The sequence below is a fragment of the Penicillium hispanicum genome (genome assembly GCF_028827665.1).
Source record: "Penicillium hispanicum strain IBT 35686 chromosome Unknown utg000007l_segment0_segment0, whole genome shotgun sequence".
In the NCBI taxonomy this organism is placed as follows: Eukaryota; Fungi; Ascomycota; class Eurotiomycetes; order Eurotiales; family Aspergillaceae; genus Penicillium; species Penicillium hispanicum.
Window position 1 is genome coordinate 1,690,953 of NW_026623199.1, and position 16,826 is coordinate 1,707,778.

At 53.3% G+C, this 16,826-nt stretch overlaps 8 protein-coding genes across 8 annotated transcripts; 3 read left to right on the top strand and 5 right to left on the bottom strand.

The window, feature by feature from the left end:
- Positions 1 to 364: 364 nt before the first annotated feature.
- On the top strand, positions 365 to 2,843 carry N7459_008419 (uncharacterized protein; the record flags this gene model as incomplete). Its single annotated transcript, XM_056947587.1, has 3 exons — positions 365 to 1,664; positions 1,720 to 2,378; positions 2,445 to 2,843. The coding sequence occupies 3 exons, from the start codon at positions 365 to 367 to the stop codon at positions 2,841 to 2,843; spliced, it is 2,358 nt and encodes a 785-aa protein (XP_056797097.1).
- A 493-nt stretch (positions 2,844 to 3,336) lies between these two features.
- On the bottom strand, positions 3,337 to 4,377 carry N7459_008420 (zinc-binding alcohol dehydrogenase family protein; the record flags this gene model as incomplete). The annotated part of the gene is given in 2 exon segments (XM_056947588.1): positions 3,337 to 3,443; positions 3,459 to 4,377. 2 exon segments carry the CDS (start codon positions 4,375 to 4,377, stop codon positions 3,337 to 3,339), a joined length of 1,026 nt encoding a protein of 341 aa, XP_056797098.1.
- Positions 4,378 to 5,191: 814 nt separating this feature from the next.
- Positions 5,192 to 5,875, bottom strand: N7459_008421 (GNAT family N-acetyltransferase; the record flags this gene model as incomplete). The annotated part of the gene is made up of 2 exons (XM_056947589.1): positions 5,192 to 5,663; positions 5,724 to 5,875. 2 exons carry the CDS (start codon positions 5,873 to 5,875, stop codon positions 5,192 to 5,194), a joined length of 624 nt encoding a protein of 207 aa, XP_056797099.1.
- A 212-nt stretch (positions 5,876 to 6,087) lies between these two features.
- On the bottom strand, positions 6,088 to 7,869 carry N7459_008422 (aminoglycoside phosphotransferase family protein; the record flags this gene model as incomplete). The annotated part of the gene is made up of 4 exons (XM_056947590.1): positions 6,088 to 6,791; positions 6,846 to 7,073; positions 7,132 to 7,809; positions 7,860 to 7,869. 4 exons carry the CDS (start codon positions 7,867 to 7,869, stop codon positions 6,088 to 6,090), a joined length of 1,620 nt encoding a protein of 539 aa, XP_056797100.1.
- A 460-nt stretch (positions 7,870 to 8,329) lies between these two features.
- N7459_008423 (transcription factor domain-containing protein) lies at positions 8,330 to 10,998 on the top strand (the record flags this gene model as incomplete). The annotated part of the gene is made up of 5 exons (XM_056947591.1): positions 8,330 to 8,358; positions 8,613 to 8,854; positions 8,904 to 8,989; positions 9,048 to 9,883; positions 9,942 to 10,998. The coding sequence occupies 5 exons, from the start codon at positions 8,330 to 8,332 to the stop codon at positions 10,996 to 10,998; spliced, it is 2,250 nt and encodes a 749-aa protein (XP_056797101.1).
- An 88-nt stretch (positions 10,999 to 11,086) lies between these two features.
- On the bottom strand, positions 11,087 to 11,809 carry N7459_008424 (putative 2-haloalkanoic acid dehalogenase; the record flags this gene model as incomplete). The annotated part of the gene is made up of 1 exon (XM_056947592.1): positions 11,087 to 11,809. One exon carries the CDS (start codon positions 11,807 to 11,809, stop codon positions 11,087 to 11,089), a length of 723 nt encoding a protein of 240 aa, XP_056797102.1.
- A 689-nt stretch (positions 11,810 to 12,498) lies between these two features.
- N7459_008425 (aromatic amino acid and leucine permease) lies at positions 12,499 to 14,151 on the bottom strand (the record flags this gene model as incomplete). The annotated part of the gene is made up of 1 exon (XM_056947593.1): positions 12,499 to 14,151. The coding sequence occupies one exon, from the start codon at positions 14,149 to 14,151 to the stop codon at positions 12,499 to 12,501; it is 1,653 nt and encodes a 550-aa protein (XP_056797103.1).
- Positions 14,152 to 14,684: 533 nt separating this feature from the next.
- Positions 14,685 to 16,169, top strand: N7459_008426 (NAD(P)/FAD-dependent oxidoreductase; the record flags this gene model as incomplete). The annotated part of the gene is made up of 2 exons (XM_056947594.1): positions 14,685 to 15,263; positions 15,321 to 16,169. The coding sequence occupies 2 exons, from the start codon at positions 14,685 to 14,687 to the stop codon at positions 16,167 to 16,169; spliced, it is 1,428 nt and encodes a 475-aa protein (XP_056797104.1).
- Between the last annotated feature and the right edge of the window lie 657 nt (positions 16,170 to 16,826).

Consider the following 16,826-nt stretch of genomic DNA (forward strand, 5'->3'; position numbering starts at 1 on the left):
GATCGACGCGGTCTGGCCAATACCAGGCCGAGCCGTCCATGCAGGCTATTTCGGCCTTAGCGTGAGAACCAGTCGAGCTTTGCCCAACTTTGCCGGGAGATCAGCGCCGACAGTTGACCATTGTGTGACTTTCCCCTCCTTTCTCTTCTCTCATCCGTCCTTCTTGGGCTTCAGCGAAAGGAGCAACCCGGTCATCCGTGAATTGCAGCGGTGGAAACATCCCGAAGCTTGCTCAGTGCCATCCCCGACTAGGTCAACTTGTGCGGCACGCCCCTGTCTCTCCTTTTCTCTCCCTCTCCCACGCTCGACGTCTAGCTCCGAAGAAACCATGCATTGAAACGCCGGGGGCCTCTTTGCAGCCACGATGCCGGAGAGAAGACTGTCACGTCTGCTCAAGGCCAAGCTGCTCCGACGATCATCGACACCCGCGGTTCCCAAAGCGGGCAACGGGGCGGACCCGCGCGTCCACCCAAACTCAACCTCTCGCAGTTCGTGCACTCCTCCACTCTTCGACGCCGCGAGCGAAAAGTCCCCGTACAGCGTTGTTTCTTCTGCGGATCATTCCGACGACACCGGCCCTGGCTCTGATCGGCTCGAGGAACCCGACCACCGGCGAAGAAGCCACGCGCCTTTGCCATCCACCGCGCCGCCATCCGAACAGCATCCTCCCACCGACCAGCCTGCCGGCACCCCGCAGCCCTCGCCGCTGCATACGCCACTCTCTGAAGAGCTCTTATCGCCCCTCGACAGTCTGCTCCCAACACCCCAGCATTCCGACGACACCTCCTTCCACTCCGTCCAAGTCAAAGCTCGAGGGCCGACCGCAGTTGAACCTCCATTGACCCCGGCCCTCGATACCGTTGTTGAGCGACCCCCAGAGAATTGGCAACCTTCGCCATCCTTCGCCTCTCCCCCTTCAAGCAAGCGCCCCAGCCTTGCGGTCCGTCGCCAGTCCCTTCTCCCAGCGTCACACCAGCATCTGATCGGCGGACTGTTGGAACCAAATCTCTTCTTTCCGCCAGGTGACACGGGTCGCATTGGCCACCCCGTTGTTGCTGCTACCGAGATGGCTCACCGCCGAATTTGGGTCAAACGGCCAGGTGGCTCGGCCACCATGGTGCCATGCTTGGAGGATGCCGTGGTGGACGAGTTGCGGGACCAGGTGATTATGAAATATGCCAACTCACTCGGAAGGAGTTTTGATTCCCCGGACATCGTGATCAGAATTTCCGCGCGGGAGGGTTCGAATCGGCAATCCACTCCCGAACGGCTCTTGAGCCCGGAAGAAGTCCTCTCGTCCGTTCTTGACACATACTATCCTGGAGGCCAAAAGGTCGAGGAGGCATTGGTGATCGATGCGCCGACGCGTCGAACCCCGAAGCCATCGCCCCGTCATTCCATTTACCATCACCACCATTCGGAGCCCGGCGAGCATGGCGACTATTTTCCCTTGATGCCCGCCAACCCGAAAGTCCCTACGCCACCTACACATGCATCAAGCTCAGGAGCCTCCACTACACCCGCAATGTCGATCCTGACCACGGGCGTGCCCCCGGCACTCCCGTCTCCACGGAGCCGTGGAACATGGCACCATGGCCGACCTCCACTTATAAGACATACAACGAATTCGCCGACCATCCCAGGTCAAGCGCCTATTGTGACAGGTATGGTTGTATTAGCCTCGATTCGAAAATTGAATAGAATGTTAACTCCCAATAGACCCTGGCATCTCTCCCCACGCTCCGCCACCGCCCACTGCGCCATCACAGCATGTGCCAACGCCTCCGGCGCCAGTGGCAGAGTCTCCCCAAGCTAAGTCACATACTCCACCGGCACCAGTTGCATCACCGAGATCTTTACGCAAGCCCAAGGGCTCCTCCTCACCAGGAGCGGTTTTTGGTGGGTTGATTGATGGGACTGTCCCGCCAATCAATGTCCTCATCGTCGAGGACAATATTATCAACCAAAAACTGCTCGAGGCGTTCATGAAGCGACTGAGCGTGCGCTGGAAGTGTGCCGCGAATGGCGAGGAAGCGGTGCGGAAGTGGAGACAGGGCGGGTTTCACTTGGTACTGATGGATATTCAGTTGCCCGTCATGAACGGCTTGGATGCCACCAAGGAGATCCGTAGGCTAGAGCGATTGAACGGAATCGGCGTCTTCCCGAAGACAGCTTCTGGCCGTTCAAGTGCTTCCAGTACCACCACGTCTCCACCAGAAAAGAGACCAGGTCTTCAGCGATCTGTCAGCGAAGAGGATACTTTGGCCGATCTATCATTGTTCCGAAGTCCGGTGATTATTGTCGCTTTGACAGCTAGCAGTCTGCAAAGTGATCGTCACGAGGCCCTGGCTGCTGGTTGCAACGATTTCTTGACCAAGGTACGTCAAGCTTCAACGCATCTCTCTTACGTCCTATCGGATCGCTGATCTTTCTTTCCCAAACAGCCAGTGGGCTTCCCGTGGCTCGAGCAGAAAGTCACTGAGTGGGGCTGTATGCAAGCCCTCATTGACTTTGAGGGCTGGCGGAAATGGCGTGGATTCATGGACTCTCCCCGATCCCCGTCGCCCAACGTGGACAGCGGCTCCAGCCCTATGCAGGGGGCTCGGAATGAATATGTGTCTCCGACAGACCCCGGATCCCCCTTGGTCTCGCGCACTGCCGCTAAAACAAAGCCCGCTCGGCCCAAAAGACCCAATCTTCCCGACGCCGCGGAGATCTTACGTGAGGACTCTTGGGGTAGTGGCAGTGGCGACACTGCCGATTCACCCACCAGCCCTCAGACTGATCCGGTGGATCTTGATGTAAACCCTCCTGACGACGCCAGCCTGGCTCCATCATCTTGAACCATGATCAATGGCCCACTTCCAACCTCGCGTTTTTTACACCCATACGTGGCGTTCTCGCTGCGCTTCCAGAACTCTTTTCTTTCCATATGTCTCGACTATTTGTCTTTTCCATTGGATACCCCTCTAGCAACGATTATCTTGTTTCTCGCTTTCCTGGTAGCTTGGGCGCTTCAAGGATTTCGCCCCCTCTCCCTTACCATTGGTCTTGCTGCGCTCTTCTCTTTGGTTCCTCTATCTTCTTTCCTGGCCTTGTATAACGTTGAAACGATGCATTCTCGTGCGACTGATTGAACATGCTCCCATACACGAAGGAGATCTTGCCATGTGCCTTTCATTTACATTGTATGAAAGTCATTGACTTTTTTTTCATATATATATCTATCTATTTGGATACATTCATCTGGTTTATGGATCGAGAATCTCAGTGCCAGTATTGATTGGGAATCGATTGGCGTACAGTTATCTCCGACACTCAGTCCTGGCTTTCACATCACAGCTCCAGGACAAGCTTTGTGCAGCTCACGCCAGCCTTCAATTCCTCCATGGCCTGGTTCGCAGCTTCCAGTCCTCCCTCCACCACCTTGATATGGGGACTTGCTACCAACTGCTTACTTGCCAGCTTCTCCTGCAACCAGCCTCCAAAGACCCAGCGGAATCTCTCATTCCTTTGCTCGGGATCGTCTGGAGGCAGCACAAACGCGATCTCCACACCCTCCGGGACCTTCAAATCCGGTGCCACCTGCGGTGCAATGGCTAGCTTGGCTTTCTCGGTCCCACTCAGTTCCTGCACCACATCCACTGCCAGCTGCTGAGACCCCGCTGCAAGGTGCGCGAGGCGGATCTTGAGGCCGTCCTTCTTGGCGGCACCCACAATCTGTGATTGGACGTCGTCGGCCTTGTAGTCGAAGACTTTGGTAGCGCCCAGGCTCTGCAAGTATTCATGATGCTGCGCACTGGCTGTGGCATAGACGGTGTACCCTGCAAGTTTGGCTGCTTGCACGGCAAGAGCGCCCATGCTACTCGACGCACCCCAGACCAACACGCCTTCATTCTTCGGGGCCGAACTGATCTCCCGAGGTACGCCAATCCACAGCAAGCCGTTCCACGTCACGTTGGCTGCCATGGGGAACACACTGCCCTCGACGAAGGTAACGGCGTCAGGGAGAACCGCCACACTGTCCTCTCCCACGAGCACGTATCTCTGCAGCGCCCCGTAGTCCGGGTTTCCCTTGTTGTAGAACGCGCTGGAGAAGGCAGCCACTCGGGCCCCGGGCTTTGGAGCGTCGGGACGCACGTCGCTCCCGGTTTTTACCACCACACCAGCAATATCCGATCCCACGATTGCTGGGTACTGTTGAATGAAGATGCCATAGTCCCGCTGGTAGTGGTCGACCGGATTGACGGCCACGGCGCGGACTTCGACGAGCAGCTCCTTGGGGCCGGGTGTGGGCGTTTTACGCTCGACCACGGCAAACGGCCCTCCTTTCTGGGGGACGATGGCCGCTTGGTGTTTCTCTGGAGGAGTCGACATGGTGGAGAGGGTGGAGAGGGTGGATGGCGGTTGTGTAGAATGGTCGTGTCTCAACGATGATGTTTGGTCTTTGTCGTCTGTCCGGTCCGTGACCTGGCCATCCAAGCTATACTTATAGCCATGGATTTCAGACTCATAGTAGCCATCACTCGCGTCTGTACGGATTTAGGCGAGGTGAGTGGCTAGTGTTGTCGGGTTTTATTGCTATCTCCGTCAATGCGGCGTTCGCCGACCCAACGCCGGTCGGGCAATGCTCGATCGGCGTTCGGAGTTGAGGCGTAGATATTGGATGAGAGAATGAAAATAGAAGAGGAGCAATTCTATCGCTAAGCAACATTTGCTTAGAACCACAAGGCAGTATTTCTCTAACCTTCCTAAAGGCAATCTATCTCAGGCACGGCGTCATTTCTACACTTGCCAAAATGCAGAGCTGGGTATTCTGGGAGATGCCATTGACGCAGAGTCCGGGCTGTACCCGACGTTCTCTCTCGGGTGCACGATGCAAATTGGGGCTAGCACCGAATATCGAGAAGTCATCATGTCATCGCAGATCAATTTGTGTCTTATGGAAAAACTTGCTAGCGAAATGTTTTGTATGAGTCGTAGTTTAAGCACCATAGACGATGACCAGCTCTAGATTCGAACTCATCCGTTCTGGGCCGATTGAGAGTATCATCGGTAACCACGAAATCAAACAGCAGATATGTTCTGTTAGAGACGCAGGAGATAGTTGCCTACTCTCATTGGTAATTAAGTTAATTTCCACGCCTAAAAAATCTGAGGTCATCTGCAGCGGTCTCGCGCATTCTGCAGATTACTCTGACGTGCTTTCTTGCGGTCGCCTTAAGCCCCAGACACGAAGCTCATGACCCTCCAATTGGACTGTATCCCCCCCTTGGAATCCGCACTTTTGCAAAACCTTACTACTTCCTTGATTGTTGGTTTCACATAGCGCGTAGACTGTATCGACCCTTTCCTCATGGTCGTCGCTTTCAACGATCCGTCTTGGAAGACTCCACCACATCTTCAACATTAACTGCAATGCTTCGGTCGCGTATCCCTTGTTCCACGCCTCCGGAACAAGCGAGTATCCAATCTCGGGGGATGGAACTAGCTCGTTGATACTCACGTAGCCAATGAGCCGCTCTTCTGTTTCCGGGATTAACTTGTCCAGGATGGCATAGTTGAAAGAGCGTCCGATTACATCAGGCGGACCAGCGTTGAATACTTTGGATGAGACCCATTTTTGTGTCTCCTGGAGAGAGCCGAAAGGCGTTTTTGGGTAGCTGTTAATATTAGCAGTAGTTTTTAAAAGGCTGTATCCGTTCCCCGTGGTGGTTACTGACTTGAATTGGGCGACCTCTGGGCGTGCACGAATGGCGAACAAGGCGCGAAGGTCAGAGTCGGCCACTGGACGCAAGAGTAGTCGGCTGCTCTCTACCGAGGGTGCGGGTGATGGAATGACCACATAAACTGGTTGAGGAGGGAGAATGTCCATTGTTGATATCGATGGTCTATTTGAGTCGTGCAAGTATGAACAGACGAGCGAGGGGAGGAATAAAATGCTAGATTGACCAGAGAAAGTGTCCAGAGCTCGCAGAAGTAAATGATCTGATTGGGCGGTTTCTCCAGAAAACGTCAGGCACTAAACCAGACCGGGAGTCCGCTTGCAACGGACGGAATAGGGCGATCTATATCAATGCTCGTTCTTTAGAAGAACTCCTCGTGGTCCTGGAAAGGCCAGCCTCGCCTGAGCTTTTCAAGCTCGTCATCGGTGCAATCGCGAGACATTTCTGCTTTGAGAGACTCGTTTCGTCGCACAGCGTACCCATACTGCTCAGGCCGAACCCACCCTTCTTCTGAAAGCCCCCCTAGCTCATCACGCCAGTATTGAACAACGGCATTCAGGTCGTACCACATTGGCTCGTTTTCGTTTAGTTCTTCGACTTCCCGCTCCGAAAATTCAATCGGACATTCCACTCCCTCGTCTTTTCCTGGAAAATACTGCCAAAGGTCACGCATGCGCATCAGAGATCCCCGCAATGTGATCAGGTTGCCCGACCATTGCCGTCCTGCAAGATCCACCAGATGTTGGCGTGATAGAACTAGGAGATCTTGGAGTGCCTGAAGATGCACTTTGTTTAGCCCGCCGTTGAAAACCCGGTAGAGATAAAAGAGGCTTTGACGTCGGATGAGCTCGTCAACTTGAGCCTTTTGCTGGGAATCCATTGTGGCGTAGTCGTCTGGATATTTTGGTGGGACCAGTCCGGTTGGGGGCTCGGGGTCAGGGTTCTCAAATAGCCTGGGATAGCCAGCAGCAAGGAGTAGCGGGGTGACAACTGCGTGCTGCCAGTCAATTATGCATGTCACATTAAATGTGTCTGGACAGACAAAGACATTGCTCGGAGTCAGATCTAATCAAGTCAGCCTTTTCCGTCCAAGTCTTACAAAAAGACTCGGGAACATACCAGGATGACGAAGGGTAGGTCGATTCAAGATATCCCCCGGATCCTTTGGAAGGAGATAAGGAGCAATAGCCAGGTATTTCTTCAGAAGTGCCACATAATATTGAGGCAACTTGGCATCGGGAAAAGCAGTATTATGTGGAAAGTCGTTCTCCAGTGGCTTCCCGAATTGCTCAGTCCACTTGATTTCTTTGTTGGCAATTGCAAGAAGATACTGCCTTGGGTCGCTCCCTACAGATAATCAGCTTGATAAGTCACGCACATCCCTTAATCTCAACAGAAAGCATACACGGTCCTCGATCTAGATCAAGATTGGCACGTTGTCCATACCAAAACATATAATCGGCTATGGGCCCGATGCAGTAGGTCTCAGAATCTTTCTCCGCGTCCGGCGTGCCTGGCTGGTATAACGGGGCCTGTAATCGAGAAGGGAGATCCGTTTTGAAATAGAGACTGCCGACAGAGGCGAAGGGTAAGTTGAAAAGTTTTCTCTCCATGTCTACAATCCCTGTTACAATCGCCTTCTTCTGGTATTTTGTTGTGTCGAACCAGCGAGTATCCGCGCCAACCCCTGATGCGTGCTCCATGATGATGTACTCGACGCCGACCGTATTGTCAGTTGTCGAAGACCATCCATAAACTTCAGGTACTGGAACGCCCTTGGAGCGAAGGAACGTCAGGGTTGCAACCTCACTGGCGGTGGCGTAGGTTTTCGGGACGGATATCCAGTATGGAATCTTGACGATTGCTTTGAAATCATCTTCCATGGTGGCTAGGAGCACACGGTTGAAGCCACCTTCACTGAGTTTGACAATGCTCTTGACCTTGCCATGGCCAACATGCTTGGCGACAACATCTCCAAGTGCAGCAACATCAAATGACACGTGCCGCTCACGAAGGCGTGCTTGCTCGTTGAAAAGAAATCGCCCGGACGTGTATGAGAAAAGTGAATCGTCAGGCATCAATTCTTGGCCCCAGGATCAGCTCGGTATCAACGGGATGGCGCTGAGAACGAACCTTGGGACATTCGGCAGGAATGCGAAAGCTTCCTTGATCTCCCGTTCAAAGAAAGCCGACCAGAAATGAGCGACACAAGGAAGGGAGAGCGAGTGCAGGCAGGCCGAGTGCGTAAGAGCATTGGTCGAGGGAGTTGTAGGGGTCTTGTCTTGAGTTGGTCAATGTTGAAGCATCGCGGATGCAGCTCCAGCGTCGCCCAGGCGGTGTGTTGTCGGATCAGCCACACATGATTTGTTTTCGATATTCTAACAGCCTCGGGGGTTATTATCCACCTAGTGGGAGCTCTGTTTGGAGCTCTTACGTAGGCCGAGCCCATCGCATTATCGCATTGCGGCGGCGCGCGTCGATTGGCGATTCTCTTATCGCGCGCTCAACTCCACACGATGTGGATTCGCTGACACTTTTTAGTCTCTGGTTATCTTGATTTCCTTTGCTCTGCGCCTCTGTCGACTCGTCCCAGCGATTCAGCCATGGACTATCGCCGGCGTGCCGCGCGCGCGTAAGTGTCCAGCTCAGCCCTTTGTATTGCCTGTCTAACATTCCATTCGGAATTTGCCAGCTGCGACGAATGCCGGCGCTTGAAGGAGAAGTGTGAAGGTGGAGCCCCGTGCAGACGGTGTGCTCATTTCCAACGGCCATGCGAGTTCAGAGCTGCCATGCCGAAACCACGCGAGTTTCGTGCATATATACCAAGGTCAGTGAATACGCGATTATGTAAATGTCAAGAAAGAGACCGTTTCTCAGCAGGCACAGGGAACGCGTCGGCAAGTCAGACCTGCGCGAATTGGTTGAACGCGCGAGCTACATGGAGCGAATACTGAAACGCACGATCGAGGGCATTCGCATGGATACGAAGAGCCTGGGCATGATTGCCGACGCACTTGATGCTGATCGCGATGGCGGAAATCCAGTTGGCTCCAATGTGAAAGACGTGGAAGGACTAACCATTGACGACGAATCCTGCACCATGGATCCCGTCGGAGAAACCACAACTCGTCTGTGATCCTCCTCTTTTGAATTTGCAGAGTACTGACGGGCTGCCAGACTTCTCTGGAGAGTTTTCGTACTGGAATTTCTCGATGCGAATCAAGCACCACATTGAGAAACAGATTCCAGGCTCAGAGGCTCGAGTCGGTATCACCCGCGACCCCTAGATCCTGCTCCCTTCTGACTGATTGAACGATGCAGATATCGGATTCTGATCATGTCTCGGATTTCCCACGCGCTCATCAACTGCGCTCTGGACACAACCATTTAGCAGCAGCCATATCGTGCTTTCCTCCGCGTCATATAGCCGACTTCCTGGCAAGGGCATTTTTCAAGTATACTGAAACGCATTACTTCTTTGTCGGAGAATTGTGGTTGCTCGAAAAATTAAACCTGCTCTATCAGAACCCCGGAGATTTCACCACTCATGGTGACGAGGTCATTGTCAGCATCTTACTGATCGTAATTGCCATTGGAACGCAATATGCACATCTTGAACGCGCAGGCGAAGATCCGATACCCACGACAGCCTCATTCTCAGAGGAAGAAATAGGCGCGGCATTCTATCAGCAAGCTATTCGCTTGCTACCTGAGATCATCGAGCTATCCTCCCTTGAAAGTGTTCAAGCATGCCTACTTTTCGGCCTTTACGCCCTTCCGGTCGATGCATCAGGTCTGGGATACATCTATATCAATCTTGCGATACGCCTTGGAATGCAGAATGGCATGCACCGAAAAGGCAATAACAAAGCTTTCAGTGCGAGCATGATCGAAACACGCAACCGTGTCTGGTGGACTGCGTACCTACTTGAAAGGTATATCGTCCACGGAGAACAAACCCCGTTCCATGCGCTAAACCAGACCAGGAAAATTTCCATCTTCCACGGCCGCCCTCTTTCAGTACTGAGATCAGATGTTGACGCGAGTGTGCCATCTTGTCAGATGGAGCCTGAAATGGGTGCTTCCAATTCGTGTATTGGGCGTGCAGATGCATCTATTCAGCTCATCCACTTCCTAGAAGAGTTCTTCGATGAAGTGTTAGCCTCTTCCACCCCTTTACACCTTGGAATTATAGGATGCTGACAAAATTCGAAGCACCGTTCTTCGGGGATGCCCCAAGCAGCAGATAACAAAGGCAATTACGCGCCTGCTGAGCAGTAAAACCGCCCTAACACAGTGGTGGAACTCTCTTTCGGCGGATGTTGTGAATGGCAGATCTCAGTCGCCACAGGATGTTCGGTCATCCATGCACCTCCGACTGGAATATTGCTTGGTTCGCATGTTTGTTGGGCGGCCATTCATGCTGAAACGAGAGACATCCGAGTCTGATCACGGCTCTCCGTCTCATTCCGAGATCGGCGCCGCGAATAATCGAGTGGTCATCGACGGAGCAGCTCAGCGATACGCATCAGGCCGAGAAGACTTGATCAATGACAGTATCAACGCCGCGATAGAGGCACTGCTAATCTGTCAAGAATTGCGAGATCGGGGCCCGGGTCTGGCACGAGCCTCCTACGTTGAATATAGCTCATGCCGAGTCTCGTTATTGGTGTTAATTGCCTACTCCATCCAGAGCTTTTCGGAGCAATATCGCAAGCCACTTTATGAAGGACTCGATATGATTCGAGAAATGTCTGCAGCTGGAGAGTCGGCTCGATCTGAGGTGGCATTGATCGAGACCTTGGAGCGCGCACTTGCCCGATTGCACATGGGGAGACGACATGCCCAGGATCGCGAAGGACCATCACAATCACGGTCCTCGGTGTCCAGCTACGAGGCTTTTAAGAACTGGGGGGTAAATCTGCGTGCAAGTGAGACGCAGGATACGTCTGCTTTCCCAGCAATTGCTTCGAGTGCGCAGGCTCCAACACCAGGTTTACCACCAGGTCAGCCTTCCACCCCCGGTCTCCATTCTCATGGCTATGTCCCAGTCGCAGACCACGGGAATGCAACCTTTGCAGTAGCTGAGACAGAACCTGATGCTGGCGTTCTCGATTCGTTTGATTCCTTCCTTGGATTGTCTATCTTTGGCGCGGAAAACTCATCCCCATCGGCAGGATGGCCAACCTGGACCGAAGCACAGGTCTTGGAGCAATTCCTCGCTGATCCACAGTATGGATCACAGCAAGACACCAGCATCGGTCGCTATTAAATATTGCAGTTGATCTAGGAGACATCTAACGAAGTTTTATTTTTAACCATCTAGCCTTGACCAGTCATGCGCAACCAAAGACCATTCATCATACCGAAGCCGCCACAATGCGATCTGCCATCTGCGGCAACGTATCCTCCACGACCTCCATCTGCGCATCGAAAATCTCAGCGCACGACTCCTTCTCATAGATCGTACAGTATGCGCCGCGGAACCCGACCTTGACCGCCGCCGAGACATCCCACATATGCGCCGCAGCAAACCACTTCACATCCTCGGCGGCAAACCGGGCAAGAGCCGGTCTATACGCAGCCAAGGCCGGCTTCGCCACGCCCTGCGAGTCACAGCTGATGAAGTTCTCCAGCGGCATATCCACGCCCGCGCGCTCAAAGTACCCATGGACGCGCGTGGCATCGCCCGTCGTCAGACACCAGACGGTGAATCCCGCGTCCCGCAGCTTCGCGAAGCACTCCTTCGTGCCCGGTCTCATTTCCAGCTCCGAGTATCCCTGGACGCACTGGTCTTGCTCCGTTTCGGTTGCAAACTCCCGTGGAGCTTCAATGCCCATCATGTATAATGTCCGGAAGAACAGGGCGCGCAACACCTCTTTGTACGGGCGGTAGCGCTCCGAGATGGAGAGGAAGGTGAATTCCAGCTCGGCGGCGGTCATCCATGTGAATCCGAAGGAGCGTGCCGTGATGTTGTGTGTCTGGAGTTTGTCCCCCATGACGCGGTGGATGCAATTGTAAAAGGCGTCGAAGGAGACGCAGGTGCCGACCACGTCGAACACAACATGCTTCTGGCGGGTCATGATGGGTGGGGTATTGAGCTATTCTGGTCGAGGTTCCGGGGGTTGGTTTGGAGTGTGGAAGTCGTTGATGCAAGAAATGGGTTTGTGCTGTAAGTGACCGAATAAGCTCTGGGAATAGGAGATAGACAGAGAGCCGTTCAAGCCTGGCGCAATGGAGGGGACGTGTGAAGGGTGAGTTTTATCGTGATGAAGATAATGACTGCCCTGCCATTCCGACCGAATTCCCCGCATGCACAGCATCAATTTAACTATCGTTTATCTTAGTGGATTTTAGTCTATCTTGGCCTATCTTAGTGCATCGTAATCTGCTCACTTGGCCTGATCAGGCAGGACCGGGCCGGTAGATTGCTATTGGACGATATGGTGGACACCGTGAAGGCCGAAGGGGGAAGTCTAAAGCTATCCAAGGATGGTATCTTCGTGCTTATCTTGACATCTTCGAATTCGCTCTGCAGTCCGAATACGAAGAAGATAGATATCTCAGGGGTTTCGCATGCCAACCGAGCGGAGCGGGCGAGATAAGATAGCAGTAGATGAATCATGTAACGGGAATGTCTGGGCAATCTTCTACATAGACACGAAGGTCTGCTGTGTCACGTAGAACGATGTGAATAAACAATGGGAACGCGCTATATACTTCGGTGCTTGAATATATTCAAATTTACTCCAAACATAACAAGAGCCCACCGCTATGACCATAGAATATTGAGTCGCTGAAGTCCCCGTTTCGGCTCGGGTTCAGGCTCAGGGTTGTTCTGGCAGTTTTCAATAAAGGGGCGAATCGGCATCTCCTCCAATGGCACGAGCTTCGTCTTCATCCCGATCTTGTAGAGACCGTACACGATCACGATAAAAGGCAGGTTGAAATAGTAAGAAATGAACGTCTCGGTGCTCCAGCGGCCATGCATGAAGGTGGTGTAGCCTCCAGTGAAGAACAGAAGAATAAAGAGAACCAGCGCAACCCACGTACCGTACGGTTGCAACGGAGCCGCCCAGGGCAGCTCGCGGTGCCGGTCAATGCCCTGCTTTTTACAGCCGTAGAGGAAGCGGAGATAGACGACACAAATGCAGATCCAGTTCACCAGTGTCGAGATGGAGACAATGTCTTGCAGCCAGGTAAAGACCGTACTCGCGGAGTTGGACAGTGTCATGTAGCCAAGGGCCATGAAAAGGCCGTACAGAAGGACCGCGACGTAGGGAATGCTGAAGCGATTCAGACGCTTGAATACAGCCGGCGCATGGCCCTGTACGGCCATGCCGTACAAGATGCGCGATCCACCGATCATGTTCGAGTTTCCCGACGACCAGGCTGAGGTGAGAACGACGGCATTGATGATCGAAGGCACAGCCTTGATGCCCGCATTGCGAGCGGCAATCACAAACGGGGATTGAGACGCGGTCCCCGTGGAGCTCAGCAAGTTGGGGTCGGTAGAAGGTACCACCAAGCCGACCATGAAGATGGTCACGACGTAAAAGAGGAGGATCCGGATGAAGATGCGCTTGGCGGCCATGGGGATCGCGTGTCGGGGGGACCTCGTCTCGGCGGCCGCGACGGTAATGTTCTCGATGCCGGAGTACGCATACAGAGCGCTGTTGAATGTCTTCCAGAATCCGAGGAATCGGCCTAGCGAGCCATCAATTCCAAGATATTGCACCATCGGTCCGTAGGGGCTCTTCCAGTAAGCAAACCCGATAGCCTGGTGGTGCGGGCCTCCTCCGCAGGTGATGACCAGAGCCATGATGTTGATGCCAATGACGAGCATGATCTTCAGCATGGAAAACCCAAACTCAAGCTCCCCGTAGATCCGGACGAATAGCAGTGCCGTGACGATCATCAGTAGACCAAACACAGTAATACAGATGGCGTTGTTGACGGTGACCCAGAATTCGACAATCACGGCGGCGGCGACCAGCTCGGACGGGATGGAGACAATATAGGAATAGACCTGATTCCACCCATTGGCAAATGCAAGGGCCGGATCACAGAAGATCTCTGCGTAACGAATCACACCACCGTTCAGTGGCACCAGGGCTCCCATCTCGCCGACGCCGGACACAACGCTCGCGACCGTCATTCCGATGATGGCGTATGCGAGAAATGCCCCCAGCGGACCAGCCGTGGCAATGGCCTTACCCGAACTCAGGAAAAGACCGGTACCAACGGTGCCGGCGAGGGCAATCATTTGAATATGTCGCTGGTGGAGGCCTTGACGGAAGGCTTGAATCTCCTCGAGCTGGCCCGTAGTGTTCTCCACATCATGGTTCTTCTGCATCTCGGTATCGTAACTGTAGGCTTCCTTCTCAGCTGTAGTAGAGTTGCCGATTGCATCGTCTTCTGGCATGGTTCTGGTGGTTATAGACGCAGAGGACATGCTTGCGAAAAAACAACACCGAAAGAAACTTATTCCAGAAGAAAATCCAAAGTGTGTGCTGCTGCAGGAACTCCACGTCAATTTTGTATTTCATGCCTTTGCTGGATCTGCATGTCATCCTGCCGAATGTGCATCCATACTTCCTGTGCTGGCAGCTTATCGCGGGTCGAATTGGCAATCGGCTTGTTTTCGTTGGTGGATAAGACCGGACTAGAGGACCGGCATCTTTGACAGCACCGGGGCTTGCGCCCTAAAGCCAAAATGGCCGGTGAGGAGTGAATCTTCAGTGCGCTCCTGCGGTCCTCAAGGTGGAAGTATGCGGGAGCCAATCAGCGTGAAGTGGGCGGCGACTGCCCAATTGGGTAAGACCGGGCCGGTGATAACTGCGATAACGAAGGTTGATGCTCCCCCGGGGGGAGATAACCTTGCTCCTATAAGAAAGTGTCCAGTGAGGGTAGCTTGGAAACCTCCGACATCCTCTCCTCCCCGACCTCCCTGTGACCATGCCTCTCTCCAATGGCTCGTCGACCACTCACACCGCCACTGCTGGGACTCCCAGATGCCTACCTACTCACACTCCTGGGGATTGTTTCTGGCAGACCCAGCGCAACCCTCTGAGTGATCATCGTTCCACAGAGGAGCTGCCTGCACACAGTGATATTGTCATCATTGGTGCTGGTTATGCCGGAGTGAGCACCGCCTACCATCTGACCAAAGACTATGGCGATGCGAACAAGTCCATCACCATTCTAGAGGCTCGTGGGATCTGCTCGGGAGCCACGGGCCGAAATGGCGGCCATGCCAGACCGGACTTCTACGGTCATATCCCCAAATATATGGAGCGAGCTGGGACCAAAGCTGGCGTGGAAATCGCCGAGTTCGAAATCACCAATCTTCGCGCGCTCAAGAAAGCGATTGAGGACGAGAAGATTGACTGCGATTTCACTCTGGCCCGATCCATCGATGTTTGGTGCAACGAGGACGCCGCGAAGCAAGCCAAAGCTGTCTACGACAAGATGGTGGCCCATGATTTTGAATATATGGAGGACGTCGTTTTTTATACGGGGGACCAAGTTGAGGGCGTAAGTGATGGACTCTAACCCCGACAGTTATCCACCATTAACATTAACGCTCAACAGATCTGCGGTGTCAAAGGTGCCAAGGCTTGTGCGAGCTTCACCGCGGGCACGATGTGGCCTTACAAGTTTATTATGCACTTGACAAAGTTGATTCTCGCAGCGGGGGTGAATGTACAGGCACACACTCCGGCGACATCGATTGAGCCCGACCCACAGGGCGGTTTTATCATCGAAACCCCTCGGGGCAAAATGCGCGCAGGCAATGTTGTCCATGCCAACAATGCCTACGTCTCCGGGCTTCTCCCGGAGTATGCGAAGAACATCGTACCCTGCAAGGGTATCTGCTGTCGGATCACGGTGCCAGAGGGCGTGACGCCCCCGTTGCTTAATAATTCATACATCAATCGAACTGACGACAACACCCTGTCATATCTGATTCCTCGGGCAGATGGGAGTATCATTGTCGGAGGGGCTGCAGCAAAGTTCCGAGCGTTCGAGGACCAATGGTATGACAATGTGGACGACAGCGTCCTCATTGATGCGGCAAAAGACTATTATACGGACTACATGCAGCGAACCTATCGCGGATGGGAGGAGACTGGTGCCAAGGTGGACAAGATCTGGTCGGGTGTGATGGGCTACTCTTACGATTCGAACCCTCATATTGGCACTGTTCCCAATAAGGATGGCCAGTTCATCCTGGCCGGATTCAATGGCCACGGCATGCCAGTCATCTGGCTATCTGCAAAGGAGATGGCCAAGATGGTCATCCAGGGCGTGCCGTTTGCACAAACGAGTCTGCCCCAACTCTTCCAAACCACGCAGCTACGCATTGATCGCGCGTTGAATGGAAAGCTGGAGGATGGTGATATCCTTGGCGCCGGTAAATTTTCTGCTACAAAACCATAGAACATTGCAATGTACATTTGCCGTCGACGTGAAGGAAACTCGGAGATCGCACATAATTATGAAAGGCATATATCCAACTCTGAGAACGTATCAAATGATATCATCTCGGGGTATACTCCGAGTACATCCATAGATCCCCCATATACCTACTCCATCGGCAAATCGCCGCTATGATATGAATGGCGGCTGACATACCACGCGATCATAGTACCGCACGGGATGTGAATCGTGGTGGAGCATTCAATGTACCCCTTGCATCACTCGCGGTTTCATCGAAGTCCCAGTGAAACAGGAGGCTCATTGTTCGCCCTTCCATTCGGAAGAAGCCCTTTACTCTCCTTGACGCCGACTCAGAGCTCATCTCCGGTGCGCAATCGCATGCGTCACTCCTATAGTCAGTCTCTACATTTCCATCTGGTGGGGTGCTCTGGTCAGTGGTGAACATACCTCGATTATCTTCTATACGTGACCAGTTATTTCAGTCGCATGTCTCGCAATAAGCAGGATTGCTTTATCTATGACTCCAAGCCAACCGACTCACACTTCACTTTGTGGCACATGCGACCATTGAATGTCATCTCAAACACATCCATGGATGCTGTTGCTGTATAACAACTCATCTCAGATGCTTTTTACTGCGCTTTGCTTCGTGCGTCA